The sequence below is a fragment of the Diabrotica undecimpunctata genome, chromosome 7, assembly GCF_040954645.1.
Source record: "Diabrotica undecimpunctata isolate CICGRU chromosome 7, icDiaUnde3, whole genome shotgun sequence".
Lineage (NCBI taxonomy): Eukaryota > Metazoa > Arthropoda > Insecta > Coleoptera > Chrysomelidae > Diabrotica > Diabrotica undecimpunctata.
This window is the reverse complement of record NC_092809.1, coordinates 14,734,513-14,756,565: the sequence shown is the minus strand read 5'-3', so window position 1 is coordinate 14,756,565 and position 22,053 is coordinate 14,734,513. Positions and strand designations below refer to the sequence as shown.

Genomic DNA, 22,053 nt, shown 5'->3' with positions numbered 1-22,053 from the left:
GTGAGAATTAAAATGATCAAATAGGACTATCCAACAATTTAGATAATAGCAATATGAACGATGGATGCAAACATAGAAATGCACAGCACCTTAAAAAATATCTCTTAACGCTCCAACAATAACATACCAAATTGTAAACAAGAAATGTTAAAAACCAACAAACGCACATATATTTTTCGTTGACAGCTTAAATGATACCAATGAAATAAATAAATAAATATATGTTTCCAAAAAATTCACACAGATAGTATTGTCGACCAATTGTGAAAACCAAAAGCACCGAAAATAGAAAACGCAAAGTGTAACAAACATATTTTTAAACAGATAGGCCATTCATAAGCAAATATTTATAATAATACATTAATTATTATAAGCAACTCACATACTAATAGATTTTTAGTTGTTTTATCTGAAATAAGGGAATTATCATTTAAGTCAGATTTAGCGTAAACATTTTCTTAGAATATAAAAGCCCCTTGAAGATTTCCCTTGTGTAACAAGAACTTCTTGATAACACATACCCATAATTAGAGACAAAAACTACTTTGTAATATTATAGTGCTCTCCAACTAGACGTTGTGTATTGCACTTGTAAATATGATATGGTATAATGATAGTCACACGCCATCTTATTTGACATTAGCACTATGTAAGTGCCTACCCACACACAGTAGTTATAAATTTATAAGACGGTGGATATCTCTCGTTAAATATTACATATATCATTTTTGTAATCATAAGGATGAGACTAATTTTTGAAGAAAACCTACGAGTATCACAGCAAGTATTGATAATCTTAAATTGTTTACATGATTGTTAACCGACGAGCTCATTTGTGTATGAACTATACTTGCAGCTGTCAAAGAACTGAGGCTCAATTCGCTGACAATCCTGGGACTTTGAATATTGATAAGGCTTGCAATTTTCTCTGCTTCTCGTATGCAGGCCTCGAGTTGCAGATCGGAAGGATTCCTACAAAAACATTTGGTATTGTATAAACTTGAAAAAATATGTTTTTTAAAACATTTTTAATGCCAAAGATAAATAATTTACCTTTCTGTGCTATGAACGATGACAAATATATCCAGTTCAACCGATAAGTAACCTTTTAAGGTACATTGTGCAACTTGAATTTGTCTTTCTAACGCTTCCAATACGGACTGGAGATTTAATGGTTTGGTAGTATGATTTTGTAGGGCAAAAAGTGCCCTATCTATCTGTTTCCTTGAATAAAGCAAACGCATGGCTCCTCCGCAGATTGGGCAACAAGCTCCAGGTGGGGTTATTCCTACAAAAAGAAATAAAAAAAGATTGTTAAAAAAGAAAATGATAAATATGTATTACGAAATTATTTCAGCCTCTGACGGGTATCTTTATTAGACATCAGACTCAAAATATATTCAAATAAATTAAAAAATCCTTTACATCATCCTTTTAGACTAAAACACAGATTGTTTTCGGAATGAATATTCCATCTTCAGTGCTGCTGCTAGGTATAGATGTTTAAAGCCACTAAATACATGGGTGAAAATCCTTAAATTGGTGGTTTTATATCACATTGTTGCTGATCATTTTATAGGATGTTAAAATTTTAAACAGATTCACTTCATGGCAATGTAAAACTCCCAACTGGTGTTGCTGGCACGGGACGTCGCCTCTATACGAACCTTAGCTATGTTAATAGGGATTAGGTTGCTTGAGGATACAATATCATTTTTCCCACACATTTTATCCACCGTATGCTTCTCCAAATTTTTTTTCTTATTCTTAACACGTTCGCCTTACTTGATGACTTTTAGAGTTTGTTTCAAATCTTATATAACAGTACGGGTCATATTAGTTACAAATGTTTACAAATATCAAACAATATTAAAAATTTATAGACTTACCTATGCAATTAGCATTCTGTAATTCCGGACATTTAACTCCAAGACACTGTTTAGATTTAATATTTGTAATAAGTCCCATTGCAACACATGGTCCTTCATAGTCGACAGCCACCATATCGGCGAATGCAGCACATTCAGAAATGTAGGTTTTCCCATTCAATCCGCATACTTGTGACCGATGTTTACATTTTGTTAGGCATCGGCCTCTATAAGCTAATTTGGCATTGTGGTGTGCTAAAAGACATGAGTTTTCATATTCTTGATTGTCGATATCACATACTGGATCCTTAGGAAGGTATGAGCAGTTAGAAGATCCATTTACTAAAACATTGAAATAAATATTTGGTATAATGCCAGTCTTATATTTGGTGCTTTGGTTTTGGTTAAAAAATCAAAGAGTAAACTGCGTTTATTTCTAGACCCAAAACATTTAAATGAAAGAGATAGGTAGACTATAAAAAGAGAAAGATGTTAGATATCCACATTGGATGGAATTGCAAGTAACCAGCAACACTAACACCAGATAAAGATGCAAATGAGGGATTTTACCAAATAGAACTAGGTGAGGAGATTACAGTTCGTTGTACTGTTGAGTCTCTCGTCGGTAGGTATCAGTTTATCAGATTATCATGTGGTATAAAATCAGTCCCTGTGATAGTTTAGGACAGATTTAAAAGTGGAGAGGGTACAGAAGTTTATGTGGATCATGTGCTGATGAGTATGAGGCAAAACCAAAGCTAAACATGATAGTTGCCTACAAAGAGTACGAACAATAGTTAAAGATATTGAGGTCAAATTTAATTAAAATAAATGTGTCTAAATTTAATAAAGTATAATATATAGGGCGTGTTATTTCCAAACAAAAGATTGCCCCTTCTTCATCAAAGCTACAAGCTATTGCCGCCTCAAGACAAAATTTAATAAATTTGTACCAAATTTCTCATCAGAGACACAATCAGTAAAGACACTACTTAAGAAAGAAAACGAGTTTTGAGGGAATTACTTGAAAAAGAAAATAAGTTTATATGAAAGAAGAAGAAGAAGAATGGTGTCAACAAGAAAAGCGTTAAGGGGTTAGGAGAAATTAACCCGTTGCTGATAATATTTTTCCAGAAGAAATTCTTATGTGTAGGAAGTTAACATCTATTTTACCAAGTAGTCATTTAAGCAGAAAATAAAAAACTGTGGTCGGAACATAAAATCTTATTTATATCTTGATATCTTGGTTTTATCCTACCTGGTATTACGTTAAGCGTAAGCAATAAGTAATAAATCAATGGTGGATCAGGAACAAGGCATTAAAATTAACGAAATGTCAGTACCATTAATAAGAAAGTATTTTGAAGAAGGGACCATAGTCCAGAACTAAACAACTTATGGGATGTTATATTATATCAATGCTGCATTATGGCATGAATACATCATCCTAAGAAGAGAAACACTTAGATCTAAATGTACCAGTAATAAAAAATTTAATAGGTGGAGAAACTCTAGCTGGGACGCATTATGAAAGAGAAATATCAGAAGAAGGCGATAATTAACCTTTCAGTAGACGCAGCTTGTCTAGGAGACCGGTGGGAGTCAATGACAGGCAATTCTAAAGAAAATCTTCTTTTATAGGTACATTTATCGACTGTGAACTGTGTATCATCGCAGAGTTTATGCTCGAAGTGTAAGTTTGTAATTTGTAAAACCGGTGCAGTGGACCGTGTGCGTTCTAGAGAAGTAGTAGAATTTTGTGACTAGTAAGTAAGTGTTTTATAATAAAACTTTATTTTTCAGATATTATGGATTATGAAGAAGATCAAAAAATATTGTTAGCACTTTATGTAGAAGTTTCGACTGGTGATGAGTATGATGATGAAGAGGAATTGGGAGAAGGAGATCATGTAGAAGAAAACTTGGAGGAGAGCGATATGAAATAGGAAAACGAGGAATTAGATGATGAGACAGATTTTGCCATTGGTCCATATTGTTTGGGCAAAGATAATAAAACAAAATGGGTAAGCATGTTACCCATAAGAACGTCAGAAATCGAAGTAAAGTAGAAGATGGCCTATGGGTGTTTTGTACAGCCTTTTAAATGTTACAGCAACAAAGTTCTTTGTTATTTACAATTGTAACATTCCAAATTCCACGGACAACGAGACAAGAGATCCGACGAGAAGTTTTGACAAATTTAGCATTTATCCTCACGTACAACCACCAGAAGAATCGAAGCCAAAATGTCTATATACCCAAGACAATAAGGATTCGACTAAAGGAGATCTGTCATTTGGATGAAGTTGTAGTGCCAGTTCAAAGAACTCCGGGAGCAATTGGGAGGTGTGGTGACTGTGGATGGAAAAAGAATCGAAAAACAAAATATTTTTGTTCGATTTGTAAAAAGAATCTTTGTTGGAAACATGTAAATCTAATTTGCAATGACTGTAACAATATTCCGGCTTAATTTTAAACATTTTAAATAAACAAAATATGTCAATAATAATAAACAAAGGATTATTTTTATGACTGGTGTACCTAGTAGACCGTGTGCGACTACTGATACACAAAATTAAACTGCCTCAAATACTTAACTAGATAGTCAGAATAGATAAGATAGATTAGAGAGTCAGAAAAGTATTTTCAATAAACACAACATTTCATTGTACACAACAATTACGAATGTTTTTAAATAGTTTTATAAATAATAATGAAATATCCAAGTATTTGTCAATAAACTAAAAACATGTTTTAAAAAAATCAAGACTTTTCAAACAAACCAGTCTTTTGGCGCCATCTATGAAGAAATTATTAACGTCGCTATTGAGTATATTTTTATAGTACTAGAATGTTTGGAATACTGTCTAACAGGCGGCCGCAGTAGTATTTAAAAAAAATGGTTCAGGATACACAAAAACTTAACTTATTTTACTCCATAATAGAAAAACATTAAATACCTACTCAAAAATAGAAATTGTAAAACGAGAAAATAATACCGCCTTTCATTCATGCCATCTATGAGAAAATTATTTAACGTCACTGCTAACCAAAGGAATCTTGGTTTGATATCTGTGCTGCTAATAGAAAGTTTTGAATAGTGTCGAGTAGGGGGCAGAAGTAGTATTTCAACTGGTTCAATGTTCATTAAAAATTAGTGGTAACTTATAATATTATATTACAATATACTAGAAAACTTAAAAAAAAATCAGAAATAGAAATTACAAAACGTAAAAATAATATCGCCTTTCGTTCAAGAAGAGAGATGCCAATAATGGTATTTGAATACTGAGAGAATGTACAAAGACCATTCATAAAATTTTACTTGAATCAATTATTTGCATGGTACTTACATTCCAGGTGATAAAATAATAATGGAATATAGAATAGTTCCCAGGGTACAGGGTAAGTTATAACTTATAACTATTGGACAGAGAATATGTTCAGGTTATTTGGATCAAAATATATGGCTGTTAGACCAAATGACATGTTATTGTGGAAAAAGATTAAAGTTGAAGTTTTTTTTAAGTTATGTTAGCTAATAATTTGGCCGTATATTTATAAATCATCAAACACAAGCAATATTGGTGCTCTTTTTCAAATACAATTATTAAAACCATGTTCGAGAAAAAGACATTTAAATAGTTTAGAGTTTTAGAAGAGGATTTCAAATATTACTTCATTTTTGGAAACTGTCTTTGGGCAGTCTAATAATTGTTATACGTAAATGGTGTGTTACAAATGAAGAAATGCAGCTTGTTTCATTGTTCTAATTTGGGTGTCGATCTATTTGTTAGTATTTTAGTTATTAGGTTGTAGACGACATTGAATAGACCTGTAGGTACACAAATAAGTCTAAAGTAAACAAAACACAGAAAGAGACAAAAACAACTAACCATTGTATCAAAACATAGATATAGCTGTTATGCTAATCATAGTGCCTATAATAATTTTGTAGACAAAAGATATTATTTCACAGTTTTTTCCACTAGTAAATAAAGTGGGTAAATAATTTTAAAATATACTTACTACACTCATATTGGTTACACGGTTTGTGCATGAGACTCAAACATACTTGAGGATCCGGAACACATTTTTGCCCAACTGGACATGAGTTAGCCTTACAAGGATTCTGACAAGGGTAATGTTCAATATCAGCATCATTTAAATCGGCACATCTACAAAAAAGTATAAACCAATAAATAATAACAAAGGCATTAACACGATTATAATAGAAACTAATTATTGTTTAATACAAAAAATATTTTAATAATGACTACTAAAAAACTTACTTAGCTAAACAAGTTGATGGATAAGTAATTCCATTCCTTCCACAGACAGGTACGTAATGAGGAGGACAATTACAAGGTAATGTGGTATAGGCAGTGTTTCTGCCACTGAGACTAGTACTTTCACACTGCTTCTTACTGCATATGGTTTCCCCTGCATAACAGCTGCATTGGTTACAGTCCTGGTGGAAAATTGTCCCATGAGGCTCTTGAGTGTTTCCCAGAAGACACGGTGTCAATGGGTAACAGAGTAGGCGTTTATATTCCTCTATTTTGTTTTTATTGCATTTACAAATTTTGACACAACCTTCCGGACTGTTCGGGGTAGGAACACGGACGTAAGTTCCGTCTGGTACCATATAAGGCGATACTTCACCTAAAAATTATCATAGTTATTTAAATGCAGAGATCTTTATTTTGAGTGACAAAACATTTTTAGTAGGGATACATTTTAATTAAAGGTAAAGCAAAAATACAATATTTTAAAGGCTGTTATTTTGTTATTGCTTGCTTCCAGTTTATATCGTCACCATCATCATTGGCTTGGTAACTATTTTTGTGTTTCAGCCTATCATTTTGGCAAACAAGATGCAAACTAGAGATCGGAGGAGCTATCAAGAGATGCAAATAATAACAAAGTTACGTCTTTTAATTATTTGGGAAAGGATATAACAAACCATCGAGACATCTATAAAGAAACGGAAACGAAAAAGCAGCAACAACAGCAGATGCATTGAAAGCCCTAGTGTGGAGAAAAAGCATCTAGGATTGAAAAGAAAACAAGAGTTAATACAATCTGTATTCGACAATTCGACCAATACTTACATATGAAATAGAAACAAGAGCTGATACATAAAAACAAAAAAAGCCCTAAGAACCGCTGAGATGAGGGCATTAGGATCTATAGTAGAGAAAACCAGGGGGGATCGATTAAGGAATGAATATACCTATAAGACAAAAATATAATATTCGAGATGTAGTGAGATGGGTAAAAAAACGAAGAAGAAATGAATATCAACGTAAGATATTGGGAAAATATAGAATTGCCAAAAATTGTAAGAAAGCGAGTGGAAGAAGGCTTCTAGGAAGACCACCAAAGAGATATGAAGGCAGCTGGTCTTTGAAATCAAGATAAGACTAAATATTACCCAGTAAATATAGATCATATACCTAGATTTTACTCTAAGGAATTAAATTTTAGGTTATAATTGTAATCGTTGAAGTAACAAGAGTAAACAAAATTTTACTACTTACCTAGTTTACATCCAGGTCTACAGAGGTACGGCTTGCAGTTAATACCATGAATACAGTTTCTATTAATTAAACAAACTTCATCTGCTTCACAAGGATTTCCTTTACAGGGACTAAACACCTGGCCAGTAATTCTAGATGACTTATAAGAAGAAGGATTCAAGTAAGTCTGTAACCTTACACATGAATCGTCAGGATCCTCTGGCGACAGGCTTTCGCAAATTGACTCGGGGGAATGAACTGGAGAAACTCTAGTCCAATCGACACATTGTGAGAGTATGTCCAAGCAGACGTCTCGACATAGTTGATTTGCGTGTGATGTCCTTGAACATGGTTTTATTTGAAGAGTACATGCTACTGCTTTCCAGATATTAGGTGAACATTTTGTGGTGGATTTTAAGGGAAGAGTAAGTCCTGGTGCTAAAAATTTTTTCTCATGAAAATTATGTTATTACCACTGTAAATAAAATAACAACTATGAGGGTAGTCAAAAATATGGCTAAAAGATTTGTATTTACGGCTTCCAGTTTGTCTTTGGCTTACCAATATGTAATTAGCCGGAAGTAGTGTGAAAATATAGGTCATTTATGTCTTCAAAGTGCATTTTCTAGAGTCTAGATGGCTCTTGTAGAATTTACCTTCTAAATAAAGCTTTTCAAATCCTCTTAGTTTTAAACTCAGCAAATCCTGGTGATCGTTTTCTATATTGTATAACCTTCTAACTATGGGTCTATTTTATAGATGTCTGACGCCTCCATTATGGTATTTTCCGATATACCATCTTTGCATACGTTTATTTGGACATGCTACAGACTTCCAAACGTTCTCTTTATAGCTCTTTTTAGCTCTGGAAAAAAATGTTGTCCTCCAAAGATTTCGCTGATTTCAACATTAATACATACGATAGCTTCGAAAGTTATCTGAGTCATACACAGCACCAGAAATTTATCTTAGATTTTTCCTCTTCCACAATTTAGTTTTTCCTTATTTTTCACCCTTTCTCATTAATTTTAAATTAAATTTAAAATACATAAACATATCTTCTTCTTCTTTTGGTGCCTATTCGTGTCGAATATTGGCGATCATTCTGGCTATAATTATTTTAATAACTGATGCTTTAATGCTGATATTAGTTGTTGTTGTGGAGAACCATTTACTCAGGTTTTTTAACCATGATATTTTTCTTCTCCCAATTCCTCGCTTTCCGAATACTTTGCCTTGAAGGATTATTTTTAGTAATCTGTATTTAGTGCCGTTTCTTATGTGTCCGAGACATTCTAACTTTCTCCTTTTAATCGTATACATCACTTTGCTTTCTTTCCCCATTCTTCGTAGTACAGTCTCGTTGGTTATCTTGTCCGTCCATGATATCCTTAGGATTCTTCTGTATAGCCACATCTCGAAGGCTTCAAATTTTTTCTCCATCGCTTCAGTAAGTGTCCAGGATTCAACTCCGTAGTATAATATCGAGAAGATATAACATCATCTTTATCTTTAGATTAAGGTTGTGGCTTTTAAAGAGTTTAGCCATGTTGTTGAATGCACTCCTACCCTTCTTTATTCTACATTTTACTTCTTGTGAGTGATCCCATTGTTCGTTTACTATTGTTCTAAGATAGGTAAACTGTTTTACTCGGTCCACTGGTGTATTATTGATAAGCAGTTGGACGTCTCTAATTTTATTTTTGCTGATGTCCATAAATTTAGTTTTTGATATGTTTACTTGTAGTCCAAATCTTTCACTTACTTCATTTACTTTGTTTATTAGTTGCTGTAAACTGTTTAAACTGCCTGCAAAAATAACGTGTCATCTACATGGCGGATGTCGTTTAGGAGTTCTCCATTTAAAAGGATTCCATGTTTGCAATTTTCCAAGGCTTCACTAAATATTTCCCCTGAATATAGGTTGAATAATATAGGTGAAAGTATACATCCTTGTCTAACGCCTCGCAGAATCTGGATCGCTTCGGTCGGTTCATCTACAAGATTTGTTCTTATTGTGGCTGATTGATTCCAGTATAAATCTTGTATTATACGCCGGTTTTTATCATCTATTTGGGATTTTTGTTAGAGCATCCATCATTTTTCGGTGTTGAACTGTGTCAAATGCTTTTTGGGTAGTCCACAAAGCAGATGTAGATATCGCAAGTCATATTTCTGCATCTTTGGAATAATACCTATAGACTAAACAGTGCATCTCTCGTACCTACGCCTTTCATGAATCCAAACTGTGTTTTGTGTTATCTCCTCACATAGCTTGTATATTCTGCGATGTATAATTTTAAGAAAAAGTTTTAGTGTATGGCTCATTAGACTTATTAGTTTGTAATAGTATAAGATTGTAAATAGTGTTGGGCCAAATAAATATTTTTATGTATATTAAACAATAGTTAGTTGAAGTATATTTACCCAATGAAATATTATTTTGCATTTGCCAAAGGGCAACATCATTTCTGGCCGCTTCGTCAGCTTGAGAAGTACAGGCTCTAAATAGTTCTGTAGGCTTATTGTTGAAGTTCGTACAAAAACTCAATCCATCACATCCAAGTTCACAGGGTTCGTCGACTAAAAAGTGAAAAATTATGTATATAATACCTACTTTAAGGTTTATTAAATAATATATTATTAAAAATAGGCCAATTACATTGCTAAATGTAATATACAAAATTCTTTCTGGTATAATCTACAATAGATTATAAGAATACTCCGAAAATATAATTGGTGATTATCAAAATGGATTCAGACCAAATTGAGCCACTACAGATAACATATTCATACTAAGAACGATACAAGAAAAAGCTTATGAATACGACATAGACCTATATAATATGTATATAGACTTTAAACAAGCTTTTGATAGTGTGAAAAGAGACAGAATGCTGGAAGACCTTTGTAATCAAGGTATACCTAAGAAATACATCAGCCTTATAAAAATGACGTTGCAGGGTTCAAAAGCCGCAGTCAGAGTAGATGGAGAACTGACTCCCCTGTTTAACATTAACATGGGAGTAAGACAGGGAGATGCCCTATCAGCCATGCTATTCAACCTAGTTCTTGAGGCAGTCAACAGAAAAACCAATATAACCGGCCATATAAACACCAAATCAGTACAAATTACACTGCATATGCAGACGATGTAGCCATCATTAGTAGGAATAAGCCACGACTAATGGAAGTGTTCAAACAAATTGATCCTGAAGCAAGAAAAAGAGGTCTCAAAATAAACGAAGCAAAAATGAAGTATATGACAGTCAAAAGAATAACTGACAATGAAAATAATATCACAATAGACAACTATACTATCGAACGAGTGGATGCCTTTACATATCTCGGCACATAAATCAATCAGAAGAACTCCGTAAGTAGCGAAATTAATGCACGTATTTCCAGCGGGAATCGTACATACTATGCTAATAAAAGATTGATGACATCGAAATTATTAGACAAAAGAACCAAAATGACTATCTACAGAACACTGATTAGACCCGTAGTAACCTATGGATGTGAAACTTGGGTAATGACGAACAAAGATCAAGCCCAACTCAGGACATTCGAGAGAAAAATACTGAGGAAAGTATATGGCCCGGTACAAGAGGAAGATAGCACATGGAGAATCAGGAGAAACGACGAGGTTAATGAATTAAATGAAGGTTATGACATTGTAAGATTTGTGAAAAGTCAAAGACTGTCATGGCTGGGACATGTGCAGAGACAAAACGATGCAAAAACAACAAAGAAAATGTTACAATGGAAGCCCATAGGAAGGCGAAAAAAGGAAGGCCCAGAACGAGATGGTTGGATGACGTGGAAGACGACCTGAAAACAATTAACATAAGGCAATGAAGAAGAAGGGCACAAGAGAGATCTGAATGGAAGGACATAGCCAGACAGGCAAAGACCCATTCAGGGTTATGATGCCAAAAGAAGAAGAATATTATTAAAAATACAGGTAACTGGAATTTGGCCAAGAACTTTTAAAATTAATATTTAAAGCTTGGAAAATACTGAGAATTTACTAATACATTTTCTTTATGTTTTTTTTTTCAGATCTTTTACCACGTGCATACTAATTAATCGTTATAATATTTTTTTAGTCAAGTATCCTCGATCTCTACGACATCTCCCTTTTTCATCAGTTTTTCAACTGATTTTCTCCCTATCGCAATTCTCAATAATATGTCTCCTTTACGTAGTCTATTTTAGTTCTAGGTTAAGGTTAGGCAAGGCTTCTTAATATATTTATTTCCATTACACGAATCATGTCCATTCGCGTTATACCCAAACCTTGCAAAATCGGAAAGAGAAAGTCACTGAGGCTTGAGCCGATAAGTCTGATGTCGTTTGTACTAAAAACTTTGGACAACTACCCTAGGCATATTAGGGATGGTGTATTGGTTGAAAGTAAGATATATCAGGGCAGTATGCGTATAGACGAGGATTTTATACTCGTAAAGAGAGTAGAGAAGTTCTGGAAAACTGAGGAGGTGCATTTCTCGATATAAAGAAAATCACAAAGTTGATTAGTTTAAAAGAAATACGACATAACAAGCTGCAAATGGAAACACTGCGTGAAAAGGAGCCGTGTGATATACCCAACATTATTGGAGGATACAGTGTCAGCACAGATATCCGGAGGCTGTGCGCAGCCTCCTTTATCTCCTTTTTTGTGGAATCTGGTCATGGATGCGCTGATAGCTAGACTTAGCAACGACAGACATCATATATTGATACAGGCTCTGAAGGATGAATTTACAGGGATTGGATACTCTACGCCTAAATGGTACAAGTCTAAATCTAGTGATTGAAGTATCTCTGGGTGATATTAGAAGAAGAATTACAATGGACATTATGGCAGTAAGTGAAATTCGGCAACCCAACTGGAAAACATATTTATAAATGGAGTAGTATTAAAAATAAATACAACTTGCATGCAAGTAGAATACGCAATTTTAAACACAATTAAAAACAAGTTGGAATTTATGGGTCATATGATCAAAAATATGTTGATGTTGGGAGAACGGAAAACGCAGCACGAGAGGCGTACGTAGCATTAAAGGAAGCGGCTACAAAAATGGGTTTAATAATAAACACCAATAAAACAAAATACATGACAATAGGTACGCAACCACAAACATTACGGCCACTTGTTATAGAAAATGACGTCATCGAAGCAGTTAACGAATTTGTATACCTGGGACCGCTCGTCAATTCTGAAAATGACACTACCGCAGAGATAAACCGCAGAATTTGCACGACTAATAGATGCTATTTTGGGCTTAATCTCCTTTTTAAATCTACGGTTATATCAAGAAATACAAAAGTAAAACTCTACAAAACAATAATACGCCCAGTCCTAACATATGGTTCAGAAACCTGGACTTTAACAAAAAGCAATGAAAACATGTTAGGATGTTTCGAAAGAAAAATACTAAGGCGCATCTCATCATCATCATCCAGCCTCAAGAGTCCACTGCTGAACATAGGCCTCTTCCTCATGTTTCCAACCCCGTCTATCTTGCGCCGCTCTCATCCAGTTTTTATCGAGTCTTCTTAAATCGTCAGTCCATCTTGTAGGTGGTCGACCGACGCTTCTCTTGTCTTCCTTTGGCCTCCATTCCAATAACCTCGTTGTCCATCGCCCATCTGTCATTCTGGCTATGTGTCCTGCCCATCTCCATTTTAGTCTGGCTATCTTCTCGATGATGTCAGTCACTCCGGTTCTTCTCCTGATGTCTTCGTTGGTTATTCTGTCTCGCAGAGTTATTCCTAACATGGACCGCTCCATTCTTCTCTGCGTGACTCTCAGTTTGGTAGCTGCTGCTTTTGTTAAGGTAAGTGTTTCTAAGGTAAGTGTTTACCTATTGTCATGTATTTTTGTCAGGCCATGGAGTTAGGGGTGTGTACATTGTAAAATGGCGTGCACCCCATCCATCCATGCTATGGCATGCTGGACGAGCCATACAGTCTGTAGTCAACACCCCGAAGTATGAGCGGGAACACAAAATGTATCAATACTCATACTCTTACGAAACGCACCTGGCGGATCATAAGAGCCTTCACATTTTACTCTTCTTCAACTTGTCTTGAGTGAAATGTCTTTAATCTTTTCTATCAGCCTCTCTTGGCTATCTCTTGTTTTCTTCCGACCCCGAATGGCGATTAGGTTTCCGAAGGCAGACGGGTCACTATATTTCTTTTTAATATATTCTTCCCATCCACACCTTCTTTCCCTCCCCATCCTACCCAACAAAAATATGGAGAAAACCAGATGCAAAAAATCCGTAAGTTAAGGTGGAAGCTATCGTGCTAAAAACTGAATGGTTGCACGTCACGCGGCCGCTAACGATGCTCTTGAGACACCGGGCGAAATCCCATTGAATATTAGCCTTGTTCCTGTACGCGGGGCTCTACAGGAATCGACCAACGTTCCTCAGCTACTCGTGGGAATAAATATGAATACTCACCAACATGCTAGGCAAGCACGGTGTTTAAATGCCAAAAACCCGACCACTGTAAACCAACCCTATTCAATGTGCGTCAAAAAGATAAGGCGCATCTATGGAGCGGTAAATGAAAATGGTGTCTGGAGAAGACGTTACAACTTCGAACTCTATAGGATATACCAGGAACCAGATATCGTAAAACACATAAAAATAACACGTCTGAGGTGGGTAGGCCATGTAATGCGGATGGAGCAATCCGACCCAGCTAGAAAAACGCTCGTTGATAGACCTATTGGTCAAAGAAGAAGAGGAAGACCCAGAACAAGATTCCTAGATAACATCGATGAAGACATGAGAAATATGGAAATACGTGCTTGGCGGAGGAAGGCGATGGATAGGGACGACTGGAGAAAAATTCTTGGGGAGGCTAGGACCCACACAGGGTTGTAAAGCCAAAATGATGATGATCAAAAATAAACAGCAATATAAACTACTTCAGTTCATTTGTCAACGAAAAGTTTACGGCAAAGTGGGACCAGGAAGAAAGCAAATTTTCTAGCTTCAAAATCTGGTAACTTATATATAATATTATACATATATATAATAAATTATACATAATACAAATTAATAAATCTTGAATGTGCTATCAAGGAAATATACTTGCTTTTAATTAATATGTCTTTAAAAAAATTTATTAAAATCCTTTGTAAAAGGTATATATACCTTTTACAAAGGATTTTAATATTTTTTTTTAATATATGGTATACAGCCAAATACAGGAACGTAGATTCCTTGTGGATAATATGTCTTTCTGATACGAACTAGGAAGCGAACGGTAGGTATAAAAATCTGATCTGCATAAAGATCAATGATGGATGTTACTCGTCTGCTTCAAAAACTCTAAAAGTTTTAGACACTATTCAAAATAACGCTCTTAGAATAATATGCGGTGCATTTAGAACAACCCCTATCATATAAATTATATCACCAAATTTTATCTATATTTCTTACCCTCATCAATGCAAGATCTCAGATTTTCTTCAGATACTTGAGAAAGGCATTTATTTCTAAACTCATCCCATGAAGTTGCCCAAAACTTGGTGAAGGTTTTTGAACAAAGTCGGGTACATTGTGAGGAGCTTGCTTTTTGACAACAGTGCCATTTCGCGCTATCAATTCCTACTTTATCGATCCTTGATACTTTCATTGAATTTGGTAAGGATCCAGCGTCTGGTTGAAGAAAACACTGCCAAAAATATTCCTACGAAATAAATGATGGTATTAAAATAAATGTTAAAATTAAAAAATAAAATATCCTGGTTATGAAAAAAGCAGATGCAATATATGTATCAAAGATAACAATATCATACCTGTGGCATAGGTAATCCACAACCACCTAGTTGAAGACCGTCGATGATTTCTTGTATGGTTGTCTTTGTTGATAGTACTTTTTTACAAGATTCTCTACATTTTATAATATTTGATTTATCACAGCAATGAATATCTGTAACAGAACGACAAAAGATCATGTTATGATGTATATATTGTTATGTTTCTTCTTTCCCAACCAAAGAAAAATAAATAAAAAAATCCATCGAAATAAAATTTCAAGATATCAATATAATCAAATTGTATATAGTAATTTAAGATAAAATTTAGTGTAGATAAGAATAGAAATTTGTTTGGCAAACGACCTTTTTCCGTTTCAAACAAAATTATCAAAAAACCTTTGTTTAGAATTAGAAGACATTTTACCTGTAAGTTAATCTTTTCATTGTTTGTATAGTCGAGTATTAAATGACCATATTCTAATCTTTTGAAATATGTATAAATTATGTATTGACAAAACCAATTTTAAAGTAAGCTATTTAGTTTTTCTCTGAAACCGAAATTAGGCTTTTCCAAAATCATGGTAAACACAATTTGAGCTTTTGATTACACGGTCGTTTTTAAATGGGAATTTGTGAGCCGATCAGGAGACCGGAGGAGTTAGTTATAATTTGGTCATCGAAAGGAAACAGTCGTTTGTCTCAAGATAGGGTGTGATTCGTAAGTTGGATACCGGCGTTGTGAAAAGAAGTGAATAGTTTGCAGAAGGAGATAACAAGTAGATTAAAAGAGGTCCTTGTATCTACCGTGGGCATTTTGTAAAGTATATGTGAAAGTATTCTTACGGCATCAAGTTGACAAAAGGAGATCCTTGTGTCATAAATAAGTAGCTGAGTTTGGAGAAGTGAATCAGGTGTTTTTGTGTAGTCTGCAGGAGGTTTGCAGAGACGTTAGGAAGGAGCCGGGGTGCCAAAGAGGACAGATCACATCGTTGAGGAGACTGGACTTTTCTGGGTATGTTCCAACATACAACTCAACAAGAAAATAAGCTGTAAGTGTTTGTACAATTGAATTTTATATCTGTGAAGGATCGTTTTGACACCATGGTCATGAGCATTCAAATTTAAGAACTAAGGTTTTGGTAGGCTAATCAAAAGTTTAAAGTTTTGTTGTTTCTTTTTTTTTTCAAGTAAAGAAAAATTTAAGTAAAATTGGTTTTCACGTAATATAAATGTATGTAGATTTAAAATCTTATTATTATAAAAATTTGAGTTATTTTCTTGTATGCTGATTGATAAGATAACGACAGAATTTGATAATTGTTTATTCTTTCATATAAAATAAAGAAACGTAAATTTTTGTAATATAATATCTTTTTTATTCTTATCCTTTCTTCTCTATCCCGCTAAAAGACAACTAGAAAATCTTTGAATCCATCGAACACAGGTAATATAAGAAGTTTATTTTACTTTTGATAACAAATAAGTTATATGTTTTTATTGGCTCAATAAACTAAGATTAAAGTCAAAATAAACAATCATAACAATATATAGAAGAAGGTGTCGGATATAACTGTGTGCATGCGACTATATATAATTTTAGAGTTTGTCCACTAGCTATAGGCAAACGACAGTTGCCGATCATTTGCACTACGTAACCTGTGGCAAGCCAATGTTACGTAAACAGTTGGCTGCTTAGATTAATAGATGACGTAATAATAATAATAACATCTTTATCAACGTCTGGCTATGCCTTGCAATTTTTAGAAGGCTCCAGATTAAAGCAGAAATCTGAATTTGTTTCGAAACTATCTTACCGATTTTTCTATCAGATGTCGCTATTGCGTCCATAACGAAGCCATTTTATTGTTGCTTCCTAATAAGACAGAGAAGATTATTTTTCACGTTAAGAACGGCTATAAATAACTGTTCTGATGAGACTTATTAAGTCGAAATACGTATCAACAGATACATAGACGCTTTGTACGTGAAATCAAATCTTTTCTGTCTTTTTACGATATAATAATATCGTATGCCATTCTTTCTGGGGAGATCTTGCCAGAGTTTTCCGACGCCAATTGCATCTTTAACCCTGTTTTAGGTAACTAGTGCCGATGCACTAGCTCAACGGGAACTCCAACTCACATTGGCAGCTCATTATTAGCTTTAGAAATGAAAATGCCCTTGTTTTATACTGTATTGAGTATCTTGGTCTCCGAACTACGGCTGCCACTATAGATGACGTACTGTAGCTTGCACGGATGCTCCATGGGTCTCACTTGGTACGTCTCAATTAAAAATCTAATAAAGTGAAATGGAAAATTTTGATAAGATTACCCTTTAATAATCGTAGTGTGCCTAGGAAAAAGTATGTTTGTGAATTTTATTGAATATGCTGACTTGTTAATTTTACTTACGTTTATGAATGTTTTTTACTGGAGTAACTTTAATGAGATCCTTAACGCAATCGGTAACCCTGGGACTGTCGTTTTCACAATAGTCTTTTACTTTTTGCCTTTGCAACTTGGTAGGAGACAATTCTCGACGAAATAGATCCACACAAGCTGATTTGCAGTCGTCTGTCCTTGCGTTATTGCAACAGTCGGCCCCAGCTAAAATAAAATAATAAAAAAGTCAAAATATTCACTGAAATATTATGTATATATATATTAAACTTAAAGCTAAGATGAATACTATTACAGGAATTAATAATAAACTCAACAGTCTTTCGGATTGAACCGCGTCGATTATCATTGCGCCGAGCTTTCGACATCGCCTTCGATGTCTTCTTCAAGGCTTCCGAGGTCTCAGATTCCCGAGCCTTTAGACACTACTTCACTGATCACTAACCAATGAATTACAGTAAACTATAATGTGCTAATTAATTGGTAACAAAGCTTCTTCAGTTTTTCGTAATGTTTTTTCTACTCTTCCAAAAACCCGATCTACTGAGACATAACTTTCTTACGGTACATCCTGTGTGAGACCTCTTTTTCAAAACTAACTATTATCATTAACGTCTTGAAAATAAAACAAGTAGGGGTTTAAATGGAACTCTGATTGGGGGTAATGAGGGCGAGGACTGGGGGGATTGACTAGCTCAGACGTTCAGCAGTGGACTCAAAACGGCTAATGATGATAAAAATTAGGGTTGGCATAATAACGACTATGCTATGGTTACTGTTATATGCGTTTGAACTTTTTTCTTACATATTTATACACGAGTTGTATCTATAAATAGAAAACAAATTTTTTCTATTTATTTTACGTGCTAAATCTTTTTTTATATTCATGCAAGCAAATTTATGTGCTCGTATTTTAACTTTAACACTGACAGATTTCCTTACCTTCTTGTCTTTCCAAACAACTAAAAAAAGCAATCTCGTCGCTCTGTCGACATCCTTTAGCAAGATCAAAAGTCGAAGTTGCTGTTATGCAAGCACGTCTACAACTCTCACTATGAGGAAGAGGACAACACATTCTCCCAGACCAAGAATCTCCTCTCGACATATCTGAAACAATAATCAAACATTGTTATATACACTTTATAGTTAAGATCTATAAAAAATAATGTTTTTGTAGGCAAATAAAAAATATAAGGAAGAAAAATTGAAGAGTGTAGATATTTTTTTTCAATAGAGCACGCCCATGACCCCAGTTGACATTGTTTTGTGAGAAGATGTGCGATACGAGGCTACTTGATTCTGCACCGTGCTGGGATGTCCACGGCATACTTAGATTTATGGGCCGGTTGGTCGCCGCGCCTGGTCCTCGGGTTCGTGTACAACGGGTGCCTGTGGTACTGGTTCGTGGTTTACAGGGTGAAAAGAGCTTTTCATAAAATATGGGGTTTGTTAGCTAAATAGTGAAATTTGTTGAGAAATGTAAAACCAAACAGATTCTGTGTTACAACGTTATAAAGTACACGAATTAGCTCAAGACATTTTTAATTCATGGTTGATCTTATTGTTTGAATGAAAGGAGACGACAGTAGTAAGTTTATTTAAGCTGAGCGAACAGATTATAATTTATTAACTCTAAGAAACATCAAAAGGACTATTTGAAAAAATACAAAAAAATTAAAATCTAATATTTATGAAAAAAAAAAACGTAATAGTGATTAAAGGAGATATTAGCGGAAAGGAAATAAGTATAGTTTTACATAGATATTTTGATTTTCTAGCGTCTGAATGACTTCCGGTAGTGATCACATAATAGCCGATCACCAAGTACTGAAAATATATCTCTCACTGTACTCTTAATCTATATGCTGGCTATATAAGTCACGTAAGGTTAGGCTACTTTTAATCATAGACATATAATACAAGATAAACTGATTGTTAGAATACCAGCCCGTTCCTCCAGCGCAAAGCAGTCCCTGCATCTCTCTTTAATGGACCGGGTTTATCGACGTGACCTTTCCATTGGCTATTTAGGTTATATAGGTATAACCTAGGAATATGGAAGAATATACCAAGGCTGGCCTAGATATTAACCTCGCGAAAACAGAGTACCTATCTACAAGTGAAGAAGACATAGAAGATCTACAGATTGATGACAACGTAACAATCAAAGGAAAGGATAAATTCAAATACCTGGGGTTTATAATCACGAAAAAGGCAACAACAGAGGAAGAAATTACACAAAGATTAGGACAAACAAGATCAGCAATCCGACAACTTAACTCAGTATGGTGGGATAGACACCTAAATATGAAGACAAAAACGCAGATTTATAAAACATTGGTGCGAAGTATTATGACATACGGGGCTGAAAATTGGATCATAAACAAGAAAAACAGCAGTAAGATAGTAGCAACAGAGATGGAATGCCTGCGAAGATGCTGCAGAGTAACAAGAATGGATAGGAGAAGTAATGACGAAATAAAGCAAAGAACATCAATAGAAACAGACATACTAACATATATAGAACAAAAAAGATTAAAGTGGTATGGACATGTAAGAAGAACTAGCGACAGCAGATGGATAAAGAGAATAACCGAATGGAGCCCCATAGGAAGGAGGAAAAGAGGACGACCCCGAAAATCCTGGAGGAACGAAGTAGACGACGCCATGAGTAAGAGAGGCCTAAACGATGGAGAATGGAACAACAGAGAGAGATGGAAACGGTTGAGCGAGGGAAGGCAGTGAATACTGTAGAATCCCTAAATATATATATATATATATATATATATATATATATATATATATATATATATATATATATATATAGGTATAAAGAACACATTAAACGGCTTTTAGAAATTATATGTATGTTACTGCATCCGGTACCATTACCAACTCTATGTAATTTCTAATTACCTCTCCAGATATGATCCCAGTAACCTTTTGCCCTGCTTTCTGGCTTCTTATCCACCTTGGGTATGCTCCTACCTTCATTTCCTTCTCCAGCCATATATGTAATGCAGGGAGGTCAAGTATGACCTCCATGGAGGAGGTTGGAGTATTCGACATGGCTTCTGTCATGATTGAGCATGCTTGTCGTTGAAGCTTATTCAGCTTCTATTTGATGGTCTTTTATTGGCATTTAGACCAACATATTAGTGCGCCATACGTAATCATTGGTCTGACTAAAATCATATATAGCCAGTACACCTATTTGGGTTTCATATAACTTTTGTACTTTGCTTTGTTGGATATTCTTAAAAAATGGGTGTTCCATTAAACCTGCTTATCTAGTTTTACTCCTAGATATTTGACTTCATATTCCGTCTCCTTGTAAAACTAACTACTACAGTTTCACAAGGATTAACAGAGAGTTTTTGGAGTGTGCTGGACAAAACATTAGTAAAGTTCTTCTCAGAGCCTTCTTTTAGTGCGTCACAGTCTTTTTATTTCTTTCTAATGCCTTAAGTTGGATGTGATGGAAAAAGCGCTAGTTCCGTGATTAAATACAAAAATATTGCAGCATTACATACATAAGCGGTCTATTCCTAACCGACGTTTGACTCGTTGATATTTAAAATGCGCGCTTTCTAAAGACAATCAATTATGCGAATTACGAACATTTGACGTAAAACTTCATTCATGTTGGCCATCTTTTCGAAGTCTCAAAGAGTGAAGTGATCGTTGTCGTTCAGGTCAGTATTTGACATTTCACAGCGATATGCATTATTTTGTGTTTTTAATTATTTATTTTTTCATTATAATATTTTAGAAATGCAAAGATATACGGAAAGGAAACAAGTACTGATACTCAAATTACTTAACTATTTTTAATTAGAAAAAGAAGCTAGACAAACTTTATTACCAATTTCTGCTGTTCGGGAAGTACGTAAAATTATGCTGAAAGTGAAAATAAAATTGTATCTACTGTTCAGCGTGTTGCTGAGGCTTTAGGAATTTCTTTGCCAACTAGAAGACGATTGGCAAATAAAGGTATCCAAAAAGATTCTGATTATTCCATCACAATGAGCGAATCAGTAGCTATTAGTCTTAAACCCAAATTGGTAATAAATAAATGAATCGAATCAAATATCAAATCTAATCAAATCAATTATCGAATCGAATCGAATCGTATATCGAATCTAGTCGATTATTTAATCAAATAGAATCGATTATTGAATTGAATGGATTATCGAATCGTATCGATTATTGAAACGAATTAATTATCGAATCGAATCGAATCGAATCGATTATCTAATCAAATAGAATCGATTATTAAATTTAATAAGCAATTATTGAATCGAATCGATTATTGAATCGAATCAAAATGCAATAAAATAAAATAAATAAAATATCGAAAATAATCAAATATCGAATAAAATCGAATTGATTATCTAATCAAATATAATCGATTATCAAATTTAATGGATTATTGAATCCAAGCGATTATCGAAACGAATTGATTATCG

General features: G+C 34.4%; 1 protein-coding gene across 1 annotated transcript in view; it reads right to left on the bottom strand.

Annotated features, from left to right (window-relative positions):
* Positions 1 to 306: 306 nt before the first annotated feature.
* Reck (Reversion-inducing-cysteine-rich protein with kazal motifs) overlaps positions 307 to 22,053 on the bottom strand; it is a 212,665-nt gene continuing 190,918 nt past the window's right edge. The window contains exons 5-15 of the mRNA XM_072536786.1: positions 18,527 to 18,691; positions 17,597 to 17,791; positions 15,222 to 15,355; positions 14,863 to 15,112; positions 9,818 to 9,973; positions 7,412 to 7,828; positions 6,161 to 6,533; positions 5,898 to 6,046; positions 1,890 to 2,210; positions 1,054 to 1,288; positions 307 to 972 (exon numbers count right to left, since the gene is read on the bottom strand). Coding sequence (XP_072392887.1) covers positions 735 to 972; positions 1,054 to 1,288; positions 1,890 to 2,210; positions 5,898 to 6,046; positions 6,161 to 6,533; positions 7,412 to 7,828; positions 9,818 to 9,973; positions 14,863 to 15,112; positions 15,222 to 15,355; positions 17,597 to 17,791; positions 18,527 to 18,691 — 2,633 coding nt within the window. The 3' untranslated portion in view covers positions 307 to 734. The remainder of the gene's footprint in view (positions 973 to 1,053; positions 1,289 to 1,889; positions 2,211 to 5,897; positions 6,047 to 6,160; positions 6,534 to 7,411; positions 7,829 to 9,817; positions 9,974 to 14,862; positions 15,113 to 15,221; positions 15,356 to 17,596; positions 17,792 to 18,526; positions 18,692 to 22,053) is intronic.